Source organism: Cibotium barometz, chromosome 20 (genome assembly GCF_041138505.1).
Source record: "Cibotium barometz isolate CiBa-2024 chromosome 20, ASM4113850v1, whole genome shotgun sequence".
Taxonomy (NCBI): domain Eukaryota; kingdom Viridiplantae; phylum Streptophyta; class Polypodiopsida; order Cyatheales; family Cibotiaceae; genus Cibotium; species Cibotium barometz.
This window is the reverse complement of record NC_141065.1, coordinates 29277121-29303794: the sequence shown is the minus strand read 5'-3', so window position 1 is coordinate 29303794 and position 26674 is coordinate 29277121. Positions and strand designations below refer to the sequence as shown.

General features: G+C 46.9%; 1 protein-coding gene across 1 annotated transcript in view; it reads left to right on the top strand.

Annotated features, from left to right (window-relative positions):
• Positions 1 to 211: 211 nt before the first annotated feature.
• LOC147627764 (uncharacterized) overlaps positions 212 to 26674 on the top strand; it is a 40616-nt gene continuing 14153 nt past the window's right edge. The window contains exon 1 of the mRNA XM_086814724.1: positions 212 to 364. Within this exon, the coding sequence (XP_086670850.1) occupies positions 284 to 364 (81 nt within the window). The 5' untranslated portion in view covers positions 212 to 283. The remainder of the gene's footprint in view (positions 365 to 26674) is intronic.

Sequence of the window (26674 nt, the reverse complement as noted above, 5' to 3'; positions counted from 1 at the left end):
AAAACAAAACGTTCACTCCTTGGCTTACACGTGGCTTCACTCTCCCTTTGTCTTGCCACGTGCCCCCCTCTCCTCGGTGCTTAATAGATAATATAAAATAATGGTATAGAAGGTGTTCTACAAACATTCATTTTATGGAGCAAACATGTTCAAATTTAAAGTTATAGGGAAAAAAAAACAAATTTCCCCAACTGGTATAACTAAAATTGTTAAAATCTAAAGCCTGAAACTTCAAGTTTCTTCTTTCGGTTGTTAAAGCCACAGTGAATTGCTGAGGTCGAGGATGGGAGCAAAGGAACGAGGAGAGCCTGCGTTTTCTCGGCTGCTCGCGGTCTGCACATCGTCCATCAGCGACACACTCAGTGTAAGCGTCCGTTCTTTGATTTATTTTCCCCTTGAGTAGATCCACCTGTAGTGGCGATATTGGATGCCCACCGGGAGGCGGATAGAGAGCTTGTGGCAATAGCCACAGAACCAAAGGATGGCTAGGCGGGGATTGAACTCAAGGCCACACCAACGGATGGCCAGATCAGGACCTCCCCATGCTAGCCAAGTCTCTAAGCAAGGAATCTCTCCCTTCATGGCATGATATTTTTTCCAAAATTTTTGCAATTCTTGCTTGCACTATTCGGCGGCCACCTCTGTGGGGGCTTCTCTCCATTTTTTGCACAAAATCTTGTGGTGCTCCTGAGAGGATGCACATATATATTTCTTTGTGTGATTGAGCATGCTCTCTCTAACCAATTAGCACTAGCCTCGTCGGCCATGAACCCTCGAAACTCTGGAGTTCCAAAGCCACACTTCTTAACCACAACATTCAACATTTTCCAAAACTCAATTTGGGCATATCTGTCCTCCACCTTGAACTCACATGTGGCTTGCCTTGAGGTCGCACCATCGCCTGGAAGGAGAGGACATTGCGATTCATAGCATCATCGCTTACAATCCGGAGTCCATCGCCATTGCGCATCCACTGTGCTCACCATTGCTCGCTAGGTTTGCCATGACCGCCATGCTTTTTATTTTATCAGATGCAGTTAGCAGAAGGGGGTTTGCCACACGATCGCCACTTTGCCATGGCCTTGGCTAAATTATTTGGGAAGCCGCGGGTTGCTTTCCATATATTTTTGCCATTTCCAAGCATGTGGTGTTGCAGGCCTTGCTTGCTCTTTCGCTTACCACTTGGCATTGCTTGCTCTTTCGCTTACCCCAGTGAATGATTTGACCGGCGAATGTGATTTGAATCCATGGCCTCCCTCACTTGCTAACACATTGAATCCATTTCTAACATGGCCTCACTTGCTTTGCCATGGCCACCACATGCATGGCCTTGGCTAAATACTATGGGAAGCAGCCTGCGTCGATGCAGGTTGCTTCCCATAGCATTTAGCCAAGGCCATGCATGTGGTGGCCATGACGGGGCTTGATGTATGGTGGTGATTGCTTCAAAATTTGAATTGCCATGCATGGTGGCCATGGCCATGCATGGTGGTGATTGCTTCAAAAGTTGAATTGCTAAATCCCAAGTTTCTATGGGCATAACTTGGAAGGCATTTTGGCATGATGATTGTCCCTCCACGAGTGCAGGCATGCTAGAATTGCGTTTTTGAGTGGGGAGTGGTTCCAGTTCCATCGCCCATGGTCTCACTTGCTTGGCCATGGCCACCACATGCATGGCCTTGGCTAAATGCTATGGGAAGCAGCCCTTGTCGCGACGCAGGCTGCTTCCCATAGCATTTAGCCAAGCGTGGGCTGCCTCCCATAGCATTTAGCCAAGGCCATGCATGTTGAAACCGATCCCGTCAAGTGGGAATAGACTCCGTTGGACACCCACACGCGTAATAGCACAACTTAAAATCACGATTTGAAATGGACAACTTAATAACAACTTGAAATTGAAATGAAATAGATGGACACTAGCATAGGGGCCGGAACGGGCCGACCCCCCCCTCAATATATGATATATTTATTGGGAGTATTTAACAAATACAATGCTCCATGGGTTCAAAGAACTAGATGATGTCCATGTACAAATGAATACAGTACCAAGCAAGAGGCTCAAAGTAGATGTTCGAAGTAGAATGACCACTTGAGTGGTCCAGTCTCTACAGTCCTGTGCCTTCACTGGACTCCGCACGGAGAGCGCCCCACTGGTGTTCCAGGACCACGCACAAACAGGCGCTCCCGTACTAACGCCTGGCTCTCCCGATCTCAGCACCTTTGGACCGTGGTTCTCCAAGAGCTTGGACTACCCGGCACCGAACGGGTGTTGCTGTAGAGAGAATTCCTTATCAGATTTATCACAAAGTTCTTTACTTAAATCTGAAATTCACTTACTTGTAGATTGCAGATGGAAGACCAATACCCATGGTGTCTATGTGCAGTTACTTGAGAGGGACACCAAGGTGCAGCAGCATGTCGAGAGGAATAGTTGCCTGGAGAAAAAGTATAGCCTCCTGAAGAAAGGAGATGCCGCCTATGTAAAGGAGGCACAACCGCCTACCAAGGAGAACAGCCACCTGCTGTGCAGACACAGCTGCCTGTTGTGGAGGAAGAGGAGGCGTAGCCGCCTATGGATAGGTTGAGCAGCCCACTGGAGATGGAGGAGTAGCCGCCTGTTTGCAAAGCACAGCCACCGGCCGCCTAGCTGTAGGAGCACAGCTGTTGGAGACGAATACACAGCCACCTGCTGTGGTAGGCAGCGCAGTCTGTATGGCTGTCTGACTGTGGACGCACACACACAGCAGCCTTGTTGAGGGGAGATGGAGGCGCCTGTAGTAGACAGGCGCAGCCTGCTGGACAGAGTTGAAGCAGCCGCCTTGTTGAGAGGTGTAACAGTTGGCTGCAGCCTGCGCAGCCGCCTTGTGTAGTGGGCAGCCCACTGGATAACCAGCGCAGCCACCAGTAGAGGGTACAGCCGCCAACAGAGGGTACAGCTGCCAGCAGAGGGGTTGCAGAAGCGCAGCCTGATGAGAGGAGGCGGCGCAGCAGTTCTGAAGTGGAGGAGGCGCCAGTATGCAGAACACAGCCCCGTACAAAGGCCACAGCCGCCTGCTGTGAGAGGAGGAGCACCCGCTTGCAAGGGGGGCAGCCTGTCGGTGAACAAACTCACAGCCTGAAGTGGACCAGATGATTGTCGCGTTCTTTCCTCCTACGATAGAGGTGGTGGCTCTTTTTTTGTAAGGTTGGAGTGGAGTAAACGATTAGAATTGGCTGGCTCCCCACGTTTGCATGTGGGCGGCCAGCTTCATGGTGGTGTGGGTAGGTGACCATGCACCCACCCCCACACACACAAGTTAAGTGTGGCTCCCCACCTTGGCCCCTAGTTGGGTGCCCACTTTTAAGTGAATGTGAACATACAACCTTATAAAATGAAAGGTTAGAGAATAAAGTATTAAACCAACATGTGCAATACACTTACCACCTATTCACCCGCAACTAAACTCGTCAGAAGACAGAGCAAACTTCACGACTCACTGGGAGCCCCGCTCGTGACACGTCAAACAAGCAAACACAAAAATACAAGTCATGCGAAAACAGTTTCAAACATGCAGAACATGAGTGCATGTGCAAATAGTATCATGGACATATCTCCCGTTCATGGAACAAGTACAAAATATCTGTCGGGCACAAGAATGGCACGATATAAAACATAAATCCTGGTCTTTCTATGGAGTGACAGTCCCATAGGCAAGACACGGCACGAATACAAGCTCTTCCATGGCGTGACAATCCCATGGATAGAACACAGTCCAGGTCATACACGGGTGGCACCAGTCTAGCTCCCGTCCATACGACACCTTCCTGCTAACACACGGGTGGCACCAGTCTGGCTCCGGTCCATGTCAAGCAAAAATACTGGCCTCTTCACATGAGACACCGGCCTGGCCTCAAGTGAACGAGACACAAAAACTGGAGATGGACCAAATGGTCGGCCAATTGGTGACGTGTGGTGGCCATGGCCTTGCTTGATGTATGGTGGTGATGGCCATGCATGGTGGTGATTGCTTAGTCGTTGGTTCTCGAAGGTTGCACTAAAGAGTTGTCCTCAACTGAGAGCCTCAAGATATGCTTGCAACAACTGTGGGTAGTCAACAAAATAATCCTCATTTACCCACTTTGCATCAATAGGCAAATAATTTTTAAACTTCACAAGGTATCTCCGGGAAAGCTTTCCTGTTGGTAGCTTTCGCTCCTTGTGAAAAACAATTTTTTCAGGCTGGAGGATTTCCTCAAGCTCATCAATCTCTGGCGGATCTTCTGTGACAGGCTCATCAGGATCTGGCCCCACATATTTCCGAAAAAGACTCACATGAAAGGCATTGTGAATCTTCCAATGACTAGGTAAAGCAAGCCTATATGACAATTCATTGATCTTTTGAATCACCTTGAAGGGTCCATAACAGCGAGGAGAAAGCTTAGGATATGATCCTTCTCGTCCTGGCCTCTTCCGAAGCCTAGCCTTCTCAAATGTCAGCAAAACCCAATCACCTTCTTTAACTTGCATGTCCCTTCTATGCTTGTCAGCAGCCATTTTATGCTTATCTTGTGACCTTGCAATGGCTGTCCGCACCTGAGCAAAGGCTACATCCAAGTCACGAACATATTCATCAGCTGCAAAAATCTCATCCTTTGTACGAAGGATGGGTGGCAATACCACTATGCCATAAATAATCTCAAACGGAGCCTTTCCCGTGGAGGCATGGATCGTATTATTGTAGGCAAACTCAACAAGTGGAAGATACTTCTCACATGCAGTCTTTTGATCTGCCACATATAAATCCAACACGGCTGAATTTGCAGCTTCACTTTGGCCATCCGTTTGGGGATGATAAGCTGATGAAAATTCAAGTTTAGTACCCATGTTATCAAATAAAGCCCTCCAAAAGAGGCTGGTAGTCCTGGGATCTCTATCCCCAACAATGGATTTAGGCATACCATGATGCTTGAAAATATTAGCAAGAAAAAGCTTTACCATATGATCAACTTTGATGGTTTTCTTGATGGGCAAGAAATGAGCTTGCTTGCTAAACCTGTCCACAATGGTCCAAATAGCATCATTCCCATGCTGGGATCTAGGCAAATCCATAATAAAATCCATAGTAATACTTTCCCAAGGTTGCGAGGGAATAGGCAATGGCTGAAGCAAACCTGGAGGTTTTTGCCCATCAAATTTCACCTTTTGGCAAGTAATATATGCACGCACATAAGCCTCAATGTCTTTACGCATGGTTGGCCAAAAGAAATCTCTCTCAATCATGCATGTAGTAGGCATGATACCTCTATGACCAGCATAAGGTGGAGCGTGACATTCCTCCATAACCTTTAGACGCAAATCCTTCACCACACATAGGCAATTATCCTTCATAAGATAACCCTCGTTGATAACATAAGAGGCATGTGAATGACCAGCCATCAAATCAGTCCATATATGGCAAAAATCAGCTGTCATGACCCTGTGAAAATGGAACAACACAAGTGTGGGCATGGTGGTTGCTGAGCAAAAATATTAAATGATTCACATTTGGGGTGCCCGGACAAAGAGAATGATGTGTGGACATCTGCAGGTGTGAAGGGGGACCAGAACATTAATGAATTTTAATGTTTTATTCATGGGTGGCCCCTAGGCCTTAGTGGCCTCTAGGGAACTTTAATAAATATTAAAGTTGGGGCCCAAGGATAATTTTGGAGAGAGGCCACTCCACTTTTGGAGTTACACGCCTCTCTCATCTCTCTCTCTCTCTAGCTTTTGGGGAGGCGTGCAAACTACGTGCAAAGCTTCAAGCGTGGAGAAGAGAAGAAGTAGGTCGACTGTTTTGCTGCTTGTTTTTGGCTGTTGGCTTCCGTACAAAACAGGGCGTACAGTCCACGTGTTGCAGGCCATACAGCACAGGTGGAGTTTGCCCGTACAGAACTGCTGCTGCAGGTACAGCCGGTTGCTGTTGGTACAGGCGGCGCTGGTTCAAGCGACTGCTGCTTTGTGGTCGGCTGGTGCAGGTGAAGCCGTCAGGGAACCGTACAGCAGGTACAGGCAGCTTTACGTCAGCTGACACAGGCGGCTGGTTGCAGGTGCAGAACTGTACCAGTTGGTACAGTCGGGTACAGCAGGCGAACAGGCAGACTCAGGCGCCGGCAGCACAGTCCGTACAGCTCTGTACGGACAGATTCAGTCAGGTGTTGTAGACCTGTACAGACAGGTACAGGTTGTCACAGGCTGTTTTGTCCAGCAGGTACAGGTGGCAGCAGCTGCAGGCGTAGAGACTGTACAGACAGTTGCAGGCAGTGCTTTACCTGAGCTTAGTTGGTGCATCAGTTAAGTGGTTGCAGGAAGGCAAGTACAGACTGGTACGATTGGCCTCACGAGTGCAAAACCACGTGCTGATTTGGTAAGCTCTGAACTGGTTCATCTATCTTTCTTTCCATTGGCTTATGTCTGCTGTTGCAGAGTTGTGCTATCTGGCCCCTTGTGAGAGGAGGTGTATGGCAGATTGAAAGGGTGGAAACAGAGATTGGACAGTGGATGTATGTTTGTGCTGAGTTGTGGAACCATGTACTTGGGATATGCCAGATGTGTGCTCAAGGCTGCCCTGCTGAATGGTCTTGGCTGATCAGAGGGAAACACAGAGTGTTGCTTTTGTGGGACACAGATCTGTGTGTGAATCCTCTGTGCTAAGAGGTCTTGTGGGCTGCCAGATTGGACATACAGGTGTATTCTCCTGGCTGGTTCTGTTGTACTCGGCTTTACATCTTTTTGAATTTGAATAAAGAAATACCGAAAGGGGCGCCAAGCTTTGGGGCCAACAGGTGTCGTTCTCATTTCAGATTTGGGGCACTCTAGCTCCAATTAAATTTGTTTTTATATCTGGACTACAAGTGGAAGGGTGACTGTTGGTCTACCACACTTTGGTTTCTACCAAAGGCCGGTCTCAAGGTTCCGTTTGCCGGGACCCATCATCAACTTTCTCAAGGGGGTGAGCTCGTGGTTGACTCGAGGAAAGTCATCGCTGAAAAATTTAGCAGCATGTCTGATACAGAAGACAAATATTTTTATAATGAAGAGGAAGAGCAAGAGACCTCTCCTGAGAGAAATGAATCTGAGGATATTCTTGCAGGAGAACAGGCTGCAGATGATGAGCAATATGAGGATGTAACACAGCCAGAAGATGTGCCTAGTAAAGAGGAAGATGATGCTCAGTTTAAAAATCGTTTGGCCGGTGTTATGGATGTGTTTATGCAGCTCACACAAAGTGAGAAGTTTGCTGAATTTATGAGATCCCGTACAGAGCCTGAAAAGAAGAAGAAGAAGGTGTGTTCTAAGAACCTTCCTCAGGGTCATAGTGGTGCCTTCCCACAGGATCCATCTTTTGGACAGTTTCCGAACATGCAGCATGCTTTTGGTGCTAACTCTCAGAGTTCCTTCTTTGGACAGCCATCTATTCCTCAGCGGACTATGCATCCAGGTTATTTTGGTGGTGGCTCGGTGTTCCAATCCATGACTGGGGGTTATCCTCAGGGAGGCATGGGTATGCCAGGGACTTTTGGAGCAAATTTTCAGCCTGGTATGCAAGGGAATATGTATGGTGGTATGCAGTCCGGAATGCAAGGAAACATGTTTGGGGGCATGCAACCTGGAATGCAAGCAAATATGTATGGTGGCATGCAGCCCAGTATGCATAATGGTATGTTTGGAAACATGGCTGGAATGTATGGCATGCCAGGTGTGGGAATGGGTAATGTTGACCCTATGATGGGCATGAATGCTGGGGGTAGCAATCTTGTGAAGCCACTTCCTTACGATAATCTAACGCCTATGGGTGAGGCGAAGGATTATAAGGAAGGGGGAGCTGTTGTGAAATTTGATACATTCAGTGGGGCCAAAGATAAGTTAAAAGCACTTATCTTTTTACAGCAATTTGATGCTGCTTTTTCTAGGGGTAATTACACGGAGTCCTCTAAAGTGAGAAAAGCTGCGACTTTTCTCAAAGGCAATGCATTATAGTGGTGGTCTACTCTTCTTCTGCAGGGCATAGCACCAACTACTTGGGTACAATTTAAACAGGTGTTCTCTTCCATATGGCTCACATCTACTTTTGAGGTGGATGTAATGATGGCATGGCACAAGTTGGATGCATCAAAGTGTGACAATCTTGAAGATTATAACAAGAAGTTTTGGGAAGCTTTACTCCCAGTTACTTCTTACCGTGCAGTGCCTTTGTCTGAGCAGGTAGAGAAATATTGTTGTGGGCTGTCCAAGGAGGTGCGTGACTATTGTATCAAGACTCGAGTAACGAACATGTCACAGATGATAGAGAATGCTATGACAGCTAATGCGTTACTCACTGGAGTCTCATCTGGATTTAAAGGAAGTAAGAACTCGACCAAGAAATCTGAAAAGTCTAGGCATGCTTCGCGTGATGCAAAAGGGTCTACTGAGATGCGGTATAAGAAGTTGCCAATGCCCAAGAGAACTTCTGAGGAGAGACAGCTTTGAGGGATGCTCGGAAATGTTTTTACTGTACTGAAGAGGGACATATGTCTTTTAATTGTCCCAAGAGAAAGTCCCAAAAGGACTCTGACAATAAAGGAGAGCCCAAGTCAAAGAAACCAAAACCTTCTGCAGGGTTAGTTCCTAATCTTGTTGGGGAACAGCCAAGTGGTGAAGAGACAGAGTTGTGCAGGGCATGGGGCAAAGTGAGAGATCAAAATGCCTTGATATTCTTTGACACAGGTGCTAGAGCCAACTTTATTTCACCGGATTTGGCTGGCCGATTGGGGATTCGTGCAAAGGAGATGGGGCCGTTATATGAGGCTAACATGGCTTGTCCAGGGTATGCAGAACCCGTTACTCCTATCATTGGGAAGCTTAGGCTTCATTTGCAGGGTTATGTGGACAGCGAAGAGTTTTTCATCATGCCACTTGATGGATGTGATGTTTTGTTGGGTATGCCATGGTGCCACAAAGCACATGCGGTGGTGGATACATACAATAGGAAGATCACTCTGACTCATAGAGGGAAAGAACATGTTTTGGATGTAAAACTTAAAGGGAAATCTGTTCCTATTGTATCAGCTTCGGCAATTTCATCAGTAATGAAAAAGCATCTTTCCACATACTTGATTTATGTGAAGGATGCAAAAGATGATGAGTCTAAGTCTAATTTGTCTATGTTAGATAAGGACAGGAGTGATTTCTTATGTGGGTTCCAAGATTGTTTTTCCGAGTCATTGCCAGGGGAACTTCCTCTGGAGAGGGCAGAAGATCATGCCATTGATCTAATTCCTGGTAGTAATCCACCAAATAGACCGCCGTATCGTGTTAGTGCAGCCCAATAAGAAGAAATTATGAGTCAGAGTACAGGGCGCTGAACAAGAATACCATCAAGAATCGATTCCCTATTCCGAGGATCGATGACATTTTGGACTGCTTACAGGGCTCCAGGATTGACTTGAAAAGTGGATATCATCAGATACGTATTAGACCCAAGGATGTGCATAAGACAGCATTTCGAACCACGTTTGGGTTGTATGAGTTTTTGGTTATGCCCTTTGGTTTGACAAATGCACCTGCCACATTTAACAGAATGATGGACAGGATTTTCAGGCCTCATAGAGCGTTTGTGGGCACATTCTTTGATGATATGATTGTGCATTCACAAACTGAGGAAGAGCATAGAAGGCATTTGGCCATTGTGTTTGCAGAACTCCGGAACCATAGGCTGGTTATTAATGGCAAGAAGAGTGAGTTTTTCTTGCAAGAGATACACTTCTTGGGGCATATTGTGTCTAAGCATGGAGTCCAAATGGATCTAGCGAAGGTGGAAGCAATTCTTAATTGGCCAGATTTGAGGACCGTGCATGATGTACGCAGCTTTCTAGGATTGTGTTCCTATTACAGGCGGTACATACGGTATTTTGCTGAAATTGCTTCGCCCCTTCATGCCTTAACAAAGAAGGCAACTCCGTTTAGATGGGCTGATCGGGAAATTACAGCCTTCAAAAAGCTTAAAGAAAAGCTTACTTCGGATCCAGTATTGGTGTTACCGGACCTCCGAAAGGCTTTTGTTGTCCAGTGTGATGCATGTGGAAACAGCATTGTGGCAGTTCTCATGCAGGAAGGACATGTGATAGCCTATGAGAGTAGAATATTGCAAGATGCCGAGAAGCATTTACAGGTTTATGAGAAAGAGATGTTGGCTGTAATTCATGCTCTTTCTACATGGAAACTGTAATATGCGGAAGCTTCGGAGAAGGATCGGTACTTCAAAACTAAGAAAACAGCACTCTTTTCGCGACGGAATTAACGCACAAACTGAAAGACGATGTGCAGAAAAATAGAGAGAGAAAGGGGAGATGGAGAAGGACACAGTATTGGGTCCCAATTACCCTCTGTAGGGCCCCCACCACGGATGGTGTATTTGCTTTATTAGAATGATGTAAATCTGAAACAAATACAAAGTACTTGACCTTTTCTTGGCTGGAAAACCTGCCCTTGACCTTCAGTCCTTCACCCCTTTGCTTTAGCAATGTTCTTGGCTATCCTGGCCCTTGGTTGCTTGGAGCTCTTGGTGAATTATGAGATGAGATGAATGAGATCTTGGCTGGGCTTTTATACCCCTCCCTTCATGCAGTCGGCTGGCTTCAGGACAGCTCCACGACTGAGTTTAATTATTAAAGTGGTTTTCACACTTATACTATGCTGTCCAGCCTGCGCATGATTCTGGGCAGCACCCTGGCTGCTGGACATGCTGCGCAGAGGTGTGGGACACTCCCTACACCTGGCCGACTAGGAGGGTAGGGTACAGCCCCTCCCAGCCCTTGCCTTGGCTGGTGGGCAAGGCTTGGGCCCTCCTGGCCCCTTGGGGGTGGTTCTACACCTCCCCCATGCCCAGACTAAGTATGCAAGCTGCAAATCCTTGCACTGGGGTAGCCCCATGGCCTGGCCCCATCTCTACATGCAAACCTACATGCCTACAGATGTCTGGCATCCAGTTGCAAACCAGATACACAGCACATCTGTCATCATTCCAGAGGGAGACTCACAGCGCGGACTGGCACTGCTTCTTGTGCAGGACATTGCACACCTGACCTTGGACTCATGTGCAGGACAATGCACACCTGACCTCGGACGACTGAGATGGATCCCTGGCTGACTTGCCCGGACTGGGCTCACATGGGACCAGTTCACCATCCCAGGTCCTGCACCTTCTGTACAGAAATGTCTACGTGGCATCCAAGTGCGGGATGCACGTGACATCCCCTTCTGCTTAACTTGACGGAAGCTGCATAGCCTCCAAATAATCCGTCAATAATGCCGGATAGTCTTCGAAAAATTCTTTGTCGAGCCATACCGCTTCATGAGTTCCTCGGTCCTGAAACTTCGTGAGGAACTGTCATAGTCTTCGGCCTGAGCCATGCTTGAAACGGTGCAGAAGGATCTGTTCTGGAACCATTACTTCTGCTTCATCAATGATGTCTGGTTCCGCTTCGTCTTTGACCTCTGAAGGGGGTGGACCTGCATATGGCTTCAACCAACTGACATGAAATACATCGTGCATAGTCCAACTCGGAGGTAGCTTTAACTGCATAGACACCTCATTAATCTTTTTCCGGATGGGAAAAGGTCCGAAGCTCCTGAAAGACAACTTTGGGCATCGCTTGCCCACCTGCTTTAATCTTTGCTTCATAATCCGAAGATATACCCAATCTCCTTCCGAAAACTTCATGTCCCTTCGGTCTTTATTGGCCTGTCGAGTGTAGGCCTCTTGCGCTTTAGCCAACCTGTCTTTAACGGACTCTAGGATCTCCTGGTAAGACTCCGTCACTCTGTTCGCCTCAGGTACTGAAGACGAAGTCCTGGTTAACAACGACTGGAAAGGCCTTCCAAACGCTGCCTCATATGGAGTCCTGCCAATAGCTGAAGAAAAAGAGTCATTCAAAACAACTTGAACTAAAGGCAAAAACGATTCCCACTTACCTTGCTGATCGTGGACATAACACTTCAGCACATCAAAGGCCAACTGGTTGTATATCTCTGTCTGGCCATCTGTCTGTGGGTGGAATGCACTGGAAAAATTCAACTTAGTACCAAAATTATCAAACAATGCCCTCCAAAAATGACTGGTAAACTTGGCATCTCGGTCTGACACTATGGTCCTAGGAATCCCACCAATCGGGTACCAATGCCGAATAAATAGCTGGGCGACATCCTCGGCGGTCACATTGGCCCTGCAAGGAATAAGCATCACAAATTTGCTGAACTTGTCAACAATAGTCAAACACTGTGTATTACGCTTACTCGGACTGGGAGGCAGATTTGTGACAAAGTCCATCGAAATGTCTTGGAAAGGACCCTCAGGAATTGGCAAAGGCTGTAACAACCCTATCTTCTTTCCACGAGGAGCTTTCACCTTTTGACAAATGTCACAGCGTTGTACATATGTAAACACATCACGCCTCATCTTTGGCCAATAGTATTGCCGTTCTAATTTCTCCAGAGTCGAATTCATGCCCCTATGACCACCTGTAATGGCGTCATGGGCATCATGGAGAAGAGCTGCCCGGAATGATTTCATGACACATAGTCGGCCTTTGTAGTAAAGCCAACCATCGCGTATCAGAAAATGGCATGGTCCTGTGGCAGGCACGAGTCTCCCTATGGAGTGACAGTCCCATAGGCAAGACACGGCACGAATACTGGCTCTTCCATGGCGTGACAATCCCATGGATAGAACACAGTCCAGGTCATACACGCGTGGCACCAGTCTGGCTCCCGTCCATACGACACCTTCCTGCTAACACACGGGTGGCACCAGTCTGGTTCCCGTCCATGTCAAGTAAAAATACTGGCCTCTTCACATGAGACACCGACCTGGCCTCAAGTGAACGAGACACAAAAATTGGAGATGGACCAAATGGTCGGCCAATTGGTGACACATGTGGTGGCCATGGCCTTGCTTGATGTATGGTGGTGATGGCCATGCATGGTGGTGATTGCTTAATCGTTGGTTCTCGAAGGTTGCACTAGTAGGGGCAGGCCCTCGCTAGGATAATTTCAAAGGCCTATAAATAGCAAGGATCACTTCAGTCTTTAGTTATTTGATCGCTTATTGCCTCCATGCCTTTGCCATGGCCTTGGCTAAACTATATGGGAAGCAGCCCGGGTTGCTTCCCATGTAGTTTAGCCAAGGCCATGCAATCTGCAAAGCAGCAGTAAAGGGGTCATTCGGGAACCCTTTGGGTAGCCACAAAGGTGGCTACGTGGGGGTGCGCAGAGTCTGGCAAAAGAAGGAGGCCAAGATGGTGACCCCATAGGTGTGGAGGTGGCCATGAAGGAGGATGGCCGGGGTGGTCTCCTCACGGTGCGCAGTCACAGGCGACAAGGAGCCATGAGCTTGGGTAGGTGGGCTGGCCGCTTGTGCATCATAGAAGGGTTGAGCCCTTGCACTTGAGGTAGACGGGCGGTACTCTACTAGCGGGCTCGAGACACCTTAATATCTGCTAAATATGCCAATGCAAGGTCTCATAAAATGACCAGTACAAGCATGAAAAAAGGTGATGTAGACCTTCTAGAGATGATATATTCCAACACCTCCTCTCCAAAGGGGCAGTCTAATACCAGCACGTTGAAGTAACATCTCCAAAGTAGCTCTCGAAAGTGGTTTGGTGAAAAGATCAGCCACATTGTCCTTGGTAGAACAGTAGGCCAATCAAAGAAGTCCCAACTTGATCCAGTCACGTACAAAATGATAATGCACCTTGGATCGTCCATTCTGAGCTAGAGCAATAGCACTCTGAGAATTCGAGAAGATGGTAACTGGGAAAGTATCGGCACAACACAAATGCTGCAGAATCTGATGAATCCAAAGTGTCTCACTGCAGGAGAGAAGGTAGGATTTATACTCAGCCTCGGTGGAAGAAGCAGAAACAATCCTCTGCTTTTGAGACTTCCAAGAAACCAATCTTGTACCAAGCATGAAGCAATATCCAAATGTAGACCTCTGAGTATCAATGCAGCCTGCCCAATCAGAATCTGTGAAACCAACCAAATCAACACCACAGGAATAGGTGATGCTGTAATCTGAAGTACCTCGAAGATAACGAAGAACTCTTAAGGCTGCCTGCCAATGAGGCCTTCGAGCGGCTGATGAGAAGTGGCTGAGAACACTCATAGAATAGGAGATATCTGTATGGGTGTTGGCAAGGTAAAGCAATGAGCCAACAATCTACCTGTACTCTGTGGAATCCATCAAGGGTGTATCCTCCTCCTTGGATAACTTGGCATTGGGATCCAGGACAAGAGAGAGGTGTACAATCTGACAACCCATAAAGTGGGAGCAGCTTCTTTACATACTTCTGCTGAGAAATGAAGATACAGTCATCTTTCTGCCAAACCTCCAGCCCAAGAAAATAATGAAGAAGGCCAAGATCAGTCATCTCAAATGTCGCTGAAAGCTTGGACTAAACTTGTGTGACCAACTCAATACCTGAGCCAAAAAGAATGAGGCCATCAACATACAAAACAATGACACAAATATCTCTATCAAAAAGAAGCACAGAGAGATTGCTGTCAGCATATGCCCCCTCAAAGCCAAGAGATAACAAGAAGGCATCAATCTTCTGATACCAGGCATGGGGTGCTTGTTTGAGACCACAAAGAGTCTTCTGCAGAAGATACATATGGGTGTCTTGTCCTTGAATCACAAAACCTAGAGGCTGCTCAACATAAACTTCCTCCTCTAAATCTCCATTCAGAAAAGCGGATTTGACATCCATCTAGAACACGGGTCATCTGAAGTGTGCAGCCAAAGGCAAAACAATCCTGATGGTGGTATACCTGGCTGTAGGAGCAAATGTCTCATCAAAGTCTTCACCTGCCTTGTGAGCATATCCTCGAGCAAGAAGGGGGGGCTTTGTACTTATCCAAAGTACCATCTGCATGAAACTTGATTTTGAAAATCCATTTCACACCAATCACACGACGATGGAAAGGCCGTGGCACCAAAGACCAAGTGTGATTCCTCTCAATAGCGGACATCTCTGCTTCCATGGCTGGCTGCCACTACGGTTGTGAAAGAGTCTCCTCTGGACTCTCAGGCTCATCAATCTCTTGGAGAGAGAGAACTCATGAGAGCATAATTCACTGTGTGATGAGTGTTAGCACATTCATCCCCAGTTTCTGCCCATTTCTGGTGTCCTTTTGGTCCCATTTGTATGGCCCTTGATTGTGGGATGGCCACCCCTTTTTCCATATTTTTTGGGGATTTTTCCCAGCCCTTTTGGTATTTTACGAGTCGGCCAGCTTATTGAGCTCCACTCGGCCAGCCCTCCTCACCTATAAATAGGTGGGGCTGGCCTCTTATCATTCATTCAGTCTTGTACATATTTTGCTCCCTCACTTATGAGACTTGTAGTGTCTCTTGCTTGGGACTGTTTTGCTTCAGTATATTCAGCATAGTTTTCTCCATCTCTTTCTCTCTCTCTCTCTCTCTCTCTCTCTCTCTCTCTCTTCAGCACATTCTAGTGCCACTCTGCTTCCGCTCTGTGCACTCTTTCATGGTATCATCGCTCCCGGTTTAGCAACCTCTTTGCTGCCCCAGATTCAGCACTGTTTTCAGCACCTCCTTCTCTGCGTTTTCCTTCAGATCTGCAACTCTTTCATGCTGCGTTTTCTGGACTAAACCTGATCTGCACTCTTTCGGACATGGGTAACCTTCACGGTGGGACACGTGGGTCCACTGCAGCTGCTTACAACGAGGCTTACATCCGTAATTTTCATAGAATCTTCACCACTTTTCTTTCCTTTCAACCTAGAAGGGCATCTTAAACTACTTTCTAATTTAAGCTTTTCTTTTCAAGGGTATAAATTTTCATCCCCTAATGTGAAGAGTAAAACGCATCAAGAAGGGCTCGGAAGGCTTCAAATTTGTAGACTGCATGTGTATTTATAGTTGTTGATATTGGAAGGCCTGAGGTGCTACGTTGTGTTGCTAAAATAGGACCTTTTTGGTACAATGAGAAGGGTTTGGGCATTCGTCAAGGTGCCAGTGATGAAGTGGGTGTTCAGCGTATACACAGTTTTGGACCCCTTTTTGAAACAATTAGAAGAACTTCTATGTTCCACATTGCCAATGTATAAGATAGTGCACCGTAAACAAGCTTATTGTGTTCAGCTGTAAAGCTTGTTGCCCAAATCGGAGAACAAGAAGGGTAGGCGGTGGTAGCTGGTGGCCAGTCAGTATTCGGCGAGCAGCAAAGAGGCGGCACAGTTCTTGTAGGTGACAGGCAGACAAGGGGAGCAATTCTGGCAGGCTGCAGCAGCACTTGGCGGTGATGGCACTGAGTTCAGCAGGCCAAGGCGGCGACCAGGTGGCAGGTAGTGATTCAGGCAGCAGCAGCTCTCGTCGGCGGTGCCCAGCCAGGTACAGGTCGTTCTATAGCAGGCAACGCTGATTTAGTACAGCAGGAGGACGGTGCTTTCCAGTAGGTGGCGGCGCACAAACTGCAGCACCTAGATGTTGATGATGTTGACGAGGATGACGATCTTCACTTCTCCACGTTCTTGATGATGAAGGCGAAGAAGAGCTTTAAGCCTTGATGATGATGATGAACCTCACACCCCCTTCCATAACCATAATCCTCTTGGAGAGGTTCATGTTTCTTTTACACATGAGGAAGTCCTGCTTCTTGCCAAAAGCTAGCCAAGCTTTTTCTTTTCTCTTTTTCAATTTGCTTTTCCTCTTTAATTTTTAATAAAATATTACTCAAACTCTATGCTAATTGGAGGTTGAGCTTCGTCTCTCCAAAACAAAACGAGCTGCACGAAGATCTTCAATCTCAACGATGGTGAGACTTGTCCCAGTGGCAACTGGCCAAAAGCCACGAGCTGGACCAGGTGGCCCCAAGACCTTGGACGTATCCACAGCCCATGAATGTGTGTTGGTGGAGTTGCATAACCATATAAAAATCTGCATTGCATCACCAAGGTAACGACAACGACTCCAAAAATCAGGGGCAGGAACACTCTCATCTACGGACTTCCTAGAAGGATTGATCAATTTTCCACACCTCATCTTGCTCTTTGGCAATAATCCATTGGCAATAATCCAAAACACGTGACTATGCTATGTGGAGGAGTTCTTCGAATAGCCCACATGGTCTTGTTGACATCTGCCTCCACGACATCCATACTGAATTGTCTTTGTGGCACACTTGGACCTGCTCGCTGATTCACTGTTACGGTCACGTACTCTAGCCTATGACTATCATTCTTAAGAATAACATTGGGAGTATTTAACACTGGGCACTTACATCGCACACTACATTGTTCCCTACAAACATGCTACATCTCAAGAGAGTTAATGCCCGCCTCTTCCATTGTTGAATTAGCCAAATTAGCAAGCTTTTTTACCGAAGCTTGCGGCAACCACCCCATTGCAGAACTTGTCTCGTATGCCCTCAAGCTACAGACCAATTCCCAAGTGCTTTCCTGTAAGAAATGCATTGTAGTTTGAGCTTTGCAAAACTACCAAGGTCAAGGCTGCACCAGCAGCTTCATACAAGGAAATGTGATTTTTGCTCTCATGCTCTCATGCTTTGCCTTGGCCAAATTTGTTGTCGGCACAAACAAGCCGTCTTCATTTTGCTTAAGAAACTATGACCCCCAATGGAAGGCCCTAACACTTTGCCTCTGCGTTTTTCTCTCAGATCTGCAGCTTCCTTTGCTGCATTTTCTGGACTGAACGTGCTGGTTGCTTCGCCCTTCAGTTTGACTTCATCAACACACCCTTCAGGTACTGTTTGACCAGTTTTCTTCTATTCCACATGGAGTTTGGGACATAGGCGGCCTGTTTTCTTCAGGATAGCAACGTCCTTTGTTGCGTTTTTCCTCTCCCGTGGGTTTGCTCCCTTGCAGAGGGGTCTTTGGTGTTGCAGGCTTTGGTGGCACTCTTGGTACCTATGGAGGACACTCCTACTTTAGAGTTGTGTGTTTTTTTCTTGAGGAGAGCCCAAGCTACTGTCCTTGTTGTTGCCTTTCCCTCTTGCACCCTCTTACAGCATATTCTCGGGTGTTGTCCAGCCTCTTAGGGCTGCGTTTTGGTGGGAGGAAAGATCCTATATCAATGTTTTCTGATTTGGACAGTTTTATCATATGAGGGTTGGTCCTATTGATTGGATCAATGATGATAACTTCAGATTTGGCTCCCGTACCACTCTCTTGTGATTTCCTTGATGAGGCAGACAAGTTGGATGGTGGTAACTTTCAGTCATGGAAGTTGCAGGTTACTTCTATTCTCAGGGAGTATGGTTTAATGGAGTTTCTCTTGTACAAGAATTGGTGTTTGCCGAACCTTGCCTCTACGGAGGATGTGTGTCGGTGGAGGAAGACTGACGGACAGATCTATGGCTTTCTCCTCTTGAATTGTCAGGATTCGGTTCTTTGACACTTCATCTATGCTCTTGATGATGCTTCTACTTTCTGTGTGGCAGTTGCTTTGTGACCTGTATGGTGATGCGAGTGATTGGCAGATGCTTTTTGCTTCTGGGTGCTATGTAGCGAGTGATCTTATGGATACTTCTTTTGGAGATGTTCCTATAGCGAAGGATGGTGGGCCAGTTTTGCTCACTGCATCTGAGGAGTTTGTTTCTCCTGTTGCCCTGCCTTCAGTTTTTGTGCATACTTCTCCTTGCTAGGATGATATATCTGGTAATGTTTTTGAGGAAGATAGTGGGCTGTCTTTGCTCACAGCTTCTGAGGGAGATTTTTCTCCTATTGCTTTGCCTCCGATTCATTCTTCGTCAACCGATGACCAGGATGTCTTGCTGGTCCCTGTGCCTTCTATGGAGGAGCCTGCTTCTACGCTATGTGATGCTATTGAGGAGGCTACTACTACTTTAGTTACTACTACAGTGGATGTTCCTCTTCCTCTTACTTTGTGTGAGGATTCTGGATTGTGGTCAGGTGTGTCCGTGACCATGCCTAGGGCACAGTGATACTTCCAGGGATTGAAGGATTGGGATTTGGATTTGGTTGGGCTTGTGGAGTCCTGACATCAATTTTCAGAGGGGGCAGTTGAGTTCTTACATCTGGCGATGCCGACCTTAGAGGAGGATCCTATTGTACATCATTTGGCTACTCTTAGTACAAAGTTGGAGCAGATGGACTCTATTTCCTTTGAGGGTATTATCTTCTTGGAGCTACAGGCTTCTAGGGATTCCTGTGACACTGTGTTTATATTTGGGTTTGGCACCGATATTTGGAGCAGCACGACGCAACCTACATGGTTGTTCTCTTCTAGAGCTTACTATTGTAGCTGAGTTGCTGTGGAGATTGCTTGTGGAGCTTTCCTGGTACCTGTTGTTGCTGCTTTCTTTTGTCTTTGACAAAGGACGACTTCTTGGCTTCTCGGTGTATGTTCAGCATCTGGTGCTGAGAGGGGGTGTTAGTACATTCATCCTCAGTTTCTGCCCATTTCTGGTGTCCTTTTGGTCCCATTTGTATGGCCCTTGATTGTGAGCTGGCCACCCCTTTTTCCATATTTTTCTGGGATTTTTCCCCAGCCCTTTTGGTATTTTACCAGTCAGCCAGCTCCTCTGCGCCAGTCGGCCAGCTTATTGACCTCCAGTCGGCCAGCCCTCCTCACCTATAAATAGGTGGGGCTGGCCTCTTATCATTCATTCAGTCTTGTACATATTTTGCTCCCTCACTTATGAGACTTGTAGTGTCTCTTGCTTGGGACTGTTTTGCTTCAGTATATTCAGCATAGTTTTCTCCATCTCTCTCTCTCTTGCACTCTCTGTTCAGCACATTCTAGTGCCACTCTGCTTCCGCTATGTGCACTCTTTCAATGAGATGTGGAAGCCTGAGATGAACGGCAAGGTCCATGGGTGGTGGTAGAGATGTGGTTATGGAGCTGTGCATCAGTGAGACCAAAACTCGAGGAGGCCACTCATCGAGCAACCCGAAGACTGGAGTTTATACACGCAGATCTTGCTAGACACATGGAGGTTGAATCTCTTGGAGGGGCTCAATATTTTCTTCTTCTTGTGGATGATTTCACTCACAAAGTCTGGGTATGTTTTCTGGTTGGCAAGTCAGATGCTTTTGCTAGTTTTAGGACTTGGATCATGATGGTGGAAAATCAGTTTGGCGGTGCAATTTCTTTTCTTTGGACTGATAATGGTGGCGAGTTTATACCGTTTGATAACTTCCTTGCGTTGAAGGGCATTCACCGACAGACCACAGTTTCTTACACTCCTCAGCAGAATGGAGTTGTGGAATAGAAGAATTGGACCATAAAAGAGATGGCTTGTTCTTTGTTGCATCATGAAGGTATCCCTGGTGAAGCTGCGGCTACCTCAGTTTATCTCATTAATCGCTCTCTCACAAAAGTGGTTGAGGGGATGACCCCGGAGGAGGCTCTTACAAGACACAAGCCTTCTGTTTCTTATCTAGGTGTTTTCGGTTGTGTTGCTTATGTGCATGTCCCAAATCAGAAGAGGACCACACTCGCAAGAGGATGATCTTCACAGGCTACAGTCTGAGATCCAAAGGGTACCGCTTCTGGGATCCTGTTGGGTGTTGGACTCACATACTCACACACACAAACCTACACATTAGGGTTAGGTGCAGGGTAGAATAGCTCACACACAGAAATGAGAGAGAGAGAGAGAGAGAGAGAGAGAGAGAGAGAGAGAGAGAGCCAAAAGTGTGGTATCCACAAAATGCAAGTCAACCCTTGCATGTGTGCCACATCCATATAATATAGAAGTACAAAATATTATATGTTAGAGTGTCCTTTCACACTTGATGTCCAAGGGAAAAAACCACATGGGAAAAAGTGCCCTTGGTTAAGCCTTGTTCACACATAGCATTACCATAAGGGAGCATATGCCTACAAATCACCCCTGTAGTGGAAGTGTGAACCTGTACAAGGTAGTAGATCACTCTCTGTATGAGAGCAAGCCCAAAGCTTTGCGGAAAGCTTCAAACTTTTCTCGAGGTAAAGCCTTTGTGAATAGATCTGCAACATTATCCTGTGTAGGGCAATAAGATAAACTGATCTCCCCTGCATGTAGCCCTGGTGGGGAAAAATACGGAGAGTGGGGAAAAATACGGAGAGTGGGGAAAAATGGGAAAACACCTCATAAGGGCGGGCACACCCACAACAAAGGCCCTGGTGTATAAATCTAGACAGGAGATGACTTCTAACACCCCCTCTCAGCTCCTGGCTGTGTAACCAACCACTGGGAGCTGGGGTGCCGCCTGAGCAAATCCTGAGAGAGCGACTTCGTGAAGAGGTCCACCGTACTGTCCTCCGTCGAACAGAACTCCAGCAAGATGTCATCAGCAACAATCTGTTCACGAACAAAGTGCCTCTGGATGACCATGGGTTCCTCCAGTGGAAGCCCAAACCTGCAATGTAACCTCCTCCTGCTCCGTAAAACTGCTCGTGGGGCATAAGTAGATCTCCTCGTGTCCGGATCTCCTCCCCAAACCGAGTCACTCCAACCGTGGAGTCGGACTCCATCCAACAATCCCCCTCCTGTGTACAAGAGTCCATGATCCTTCGCATGCTGCAGAAACCACAGGAAACGCAATCCTGCCTCACAAAGAGACATCTGCAACCAAGAGCTCAACTGCCTCATCAGGAAGCTCGCGTCCAATCCGGTGTCCATCAACCAGATCCATGAACCATACAGCTTCTGAATCACAGAGACATCACACTGCTCACAAGGATCAACACCTGTTACGGTGCACAAACAAGTCCTGGAAACCTTCTGAAGACCATGCAAGGCCTTCTGAAACCTGTCAACCACCCCCTCTGAATCCGGAACCACAAAGCCTGGAGAAACCACCTCCTTCTGCAAGTAATCACCTGTCACCTGCCTGGCTTTCCGAAAGGTCCCCGTGGAAAGAACATCCTCATCTACTGGAAGTTCTATGTCTCGAACACGACGAGACATCAGAGCATAAGTGACCTGTTCAGCTTCCTCTGACTCACGAACACAAGAACTACCAACCTCAGTACTGGAAAGTTCCTGCCAACTGCTGCCATCTACTGGCAAGCTATCCACCACCTGGTCTCGGAAAGCCCGCACCTGCAGCGTATCCACACCTGAGTAGCTATTACCACACTGCCACTCATCACAATCTTGAGGACCTGGGAGAGAGAGTGCTGAAAGCCTGTAGACTCCATTCTCCACTCCACCTTCCCAAACCACTTGGCCTGTTGCTTTGTCCCGGAGAGCAACAAAATGCTCATCAAACTCCACCCGTACGCCAGTCTTGCAAACCTGATGCACTGACAACAGATGAAAACCAAGTGCTGGAACATACAACACCTGGGAGGAATGCTTCCCCCCTCTGCCATCGGGAACTATCTCCATCCTGCCCTCACTGTGAACTGGGATAGTGGACGTATCACCAATAAGAATATGACCAGAAAGCCTGCAGAGATCCTGTAAACCGGAATGGGAAGGAGTCATGTGCCTGGAAGCACCACTATCGAGAATCCACTCCCGAGTATCCGTTGCGGAGAGTCCTCCAATCTCCTCCCTGCCTGAAGAAAATGAAGCATCGGTGTCCATCACCTCCAGGTGCACAAAAGCCAGAGTCTTTATGATTGCTGCTGAGGAGTCTTCACCCTTCTCGGTCTTCCGCTTGGGACACTGCCTCCAGTAGTGGCCTTTCTCGCCACAATCATTACAGGTCCTCTCTGCCTGCAGTTTCTCGCGGTCAGCGTCGGACATCTTCTCAGAAGACTTCTCCGATGAAGCCTTCCCCTTGCCCGAGTTACGGCCTTTCGACCGTTGGCCAGTAAAGGCCTCCGAACCTCCACCCTGAGGAGGGTTCGTAAATCGTTCCTCCTGGTCCAAGACCATTGGCACAAGCTCCTCCCAAGTAATGGTGCTGAGCCTGCCACTGGTAATCAACGACGAGTAGAATGCTGAGTACGAAGAGGGCAAATGTGACAGCAACGTGATGGCCATGTCCTCTGACGATATCTCCTTCCCAGCCTGGAGAACTTCCTGCTGAAGAGCCTGCAGCTTGTTAATATGCTCCCGCATCGTCGCCGACTTTGCAGGGCTCATAACCCGCATCTGTGCTTCCAAAGAAATCCTCTTCATGGGTGATACCCTGTTGTACAGAGAAGCCAAATGCTGCCATATACCTCTGGCCAGTGTCATGTGCTTGACATGATTGATTACCTGCGGTGTGCAGTTGAGGAAAATAAACGAACGGACCCTGGCGTTGACGCGATCCCACATCTGCGTCTGGGCCTCCCGGTCCTTTCGGGTTGACGGTAACTCCCCTTCCTCTACTTCCGACCGTGGAACACCAACAACGACGAAATCGGCAAGATCGTAGGACTCCAGAACGGATTCCATCATCACCTTCCATATGCCGTAGTTGCTCCCGTCCAACTGACGGTCCACCGGAAACGTGGGGAGTGTCGGGATCTTCACATGTCTCTCGGCCATCTCAAACAGATCTGCCATCGCGGGGATGTACTCTGAAAAGGGTGGGTGGGTGGGAACAAAGAAGAACTGATACCTGCAAGTGGCTGTCCAGCAAATCAGCCCGCCTTCCTCTTGCTTCTCCTCTTCCCGATCAGCCCAAAACAGTCCACCAATCAGCCACAAAACAGCCCCCTCTTGCTCACACAAATCCCAAGACCTATCCAGAGCCTAGGCTCTGATACCATGTCAGAATATGCAGCGGAGATGATGACCAAATCTGGGAACACGAGCAAAAACGCAGGCAGAAAAAACAGCACAAAAAGAGAGAGATGTAGGCGTGTAACTCTGCTCTGATATACACAAGAAGATCCCGAATATGATACAAATAAGGCATGGGGGCTGAGGACCTATATATACTCCCCTAGAGGGCAGTCGGCCAGCATTAGGAAAGCCCACGACTGAGGAATATGTCCACGACTGCTGAAAATAGCAGTCGGCCAGCTACAGATGCCTCCGCCTAGACAGAACAAGTCGGCCAGCACTCTGACAGCCCACGACTGATGTAGATCCAGTCGGCCAGCTTCAGAGTGCTCCTGGCATCACCTGGCAGCCCTCCCAAGCCTCAGAAAAATGGGAAAAAATAGGGGAAAAATACGGAGAGTGGGGAAAAATGGGAAAACACCTCATAAGGGCGGGCACACCCACAACAAAGGCCCTGGTGTATAAATCTAGACAGGAGATGACTTCTAACATCCTCAACCATACACAATCTACTGTAGCTGTAAAGACTACCCTATACTCAGCCTCACAAGTAGATGTAGCAACAGTGGGTTGCTTTTTACTCAACCAAGATATGCATGAACCGCCAAGAAAAAAACAATTCCCACTGGTGGATTGCCTGGTATCATAATCACCAGCCCAATCTGAATCGCTGTATGCATAAAGCTGCAAGCTGCCCCCTGGGGATAAAACAAACCAGGATCCAGGGTACCCTTTAGATAACGAAAAATGCGTTTGACTGCTTGCCAATGCTTTGTGTCTGGGCTGTGCATGAATTTGCTCAACAAAGACACCCCAAAAGATATGTCTGGCCTTGTGTTACACAAGTAAATGAGGCATCTCACTGCCTGGCTGTAAATGCCGGCCTCAAAAGGCTCTCCAATATCATGCATAGCAAGCCGTACACCTGGTTCTACCGGAGTAGAAATGGGCTTACATTCATCCATGTGAAACCTTTTTAGCAAACTTTTTATGTACTTAGTTTGCTGCATAACAATGCCATCATCTGTATGCATAAACTGTAAGTGTAAAGGCCCCAAATCTAACATATCAAATTCAGCTTTCAAATCAGCTTTGAAATCTGAAATTTGTGCTTTGCTAGTACCTGTAATGAGCATGTCATCTACATACAAGATGACTATGAGAATATCGGCATCGGTTTTCTTCACATACAATGTACTTTCAGCTGGACTATTCTCATTACCTTGGCTGGTTAGATGAGCATGTATCTTATCACACCAAGCTCTTGGAGCTTGCTTTAACCCATACAATGCTTTGTGTAACCTGCATACTTTATGTTCTTCACCAAGAACTACAAAACCAATGGGCTGATTTACATATACTTCCTCCTGTAAATCCCCATTTAAGAATGCAATTTTGATGTCCAATTGATGCACTTTCCATCCTTTATGTGCAGCCAATGCAATCACTGATCTTATTGTGGTCATTCTCGAAGTAGGAGCAAAAGTCTCTTCATAATCTATTCCCTTTTTCTGGAAGTAGCCTTTAGCCACAAGTCTTGCTTTGTACCTGTCAATAGTACCATCAGACTTTCTTTAGACTTTGTACACCCACTTTGTTCCAATGACATGCTTGCCTTTAGGCAATTCCACAAGATCCCATGTATTGTTCTTCATTATAGAAGAAATTTCAGCTTGCATAGCTTGCAACCAATGCTCATTCTCATGTGCTTCTTCATAAGACGAAGGCTCTTCCGAATCAAAGAGACCACCCATTGCTAATGCAGACTCCCCACGATGTATATTTAAAGCATGGCTGGAACTAGCCCTTGTTCTACCTGTGAGTGGAGCTGCAAGTTTGCTTTCTTGCAAAGTTTTCAGCAACCTTCTTGGCACTGACTTGGCTGTGTCTATGGCTGTTTGCTCTTCCCTAACAAGATCATCCACTTCTTCCATAGAAGGGGGCTGAATGACCGGCTGTTCCACATGGTCTACATGAGGATTTTCTTGTGTAGGGGCTGGCTGATCTGAATTTCCCCTAATTGCAATGGATAAAAGTCCATCAAACATGTCCTATATGCTTGTATCATTGCTTTTATACAAGCTGTACATGGGCTGTTCTGAATTTTCAGCAAATACCACATCTCTACTGACAAAAATCCTTCGTGTAGTTGGATTATAAAGACGGTATCCTTTGCTTTCATTGCTGTAGCCCACAAAAATGCATTTAATTGCTTTGCCATCTAGCTTTGTTCGGAGTTTTTCTGGTCGAAAGCATGTAAACACATTTGCTTTCGCTTTCAAGGGGTAAGTCCAAGCAAACTTGGAGTAGTCATCAACGAAGTAAAGATGCCCCCCTATGGATGGTGTCCGTATTGGACCACATACATCACTATGTATGAGCTGTAATTTACTTGGTTTTCGTTGCATCTTTCCCAAAATACACCCTCACATACATGTCTTGGTGGAGACTCAAGAGGCGGCATATTATCAACCATATGATGCTTCTGCAAAAGCATCAAACTCTGAAAATTTACATGCCCAAAACGAGCATGCCATAGCTCTGCATCATGCATAGCAGGAGTGTGGGCAACCACTGTATTTGCATCATAAGTACGCTTGTCGTAGCTGTCCAGCTTATACAAGCCTTTGTATCGTGTTCCAGAAGTGACTATTTCATAATCCTTTGATGGGTCTTTTACCAAACACTTCCCATCTTCAAATTCAACCTTTAAACCTTGGTCGTTTATGGCTGATACGGAGAGCAAATTTTTCTTTATACCTGGAACATACAATACATTTTTCATACAAATATTGGCACCATTGGCTGCAATAAGTATAACATTGCCAATTCCCTTTATTGGATATGTGGTATGATCTGCACATGATATAGTGCGGCCTTTTGAAGCATAAACCAAGTGCTGAAATACATCTTTGCATGAAGTGATGTGGCTCGAAGCACCACTATCAAAATA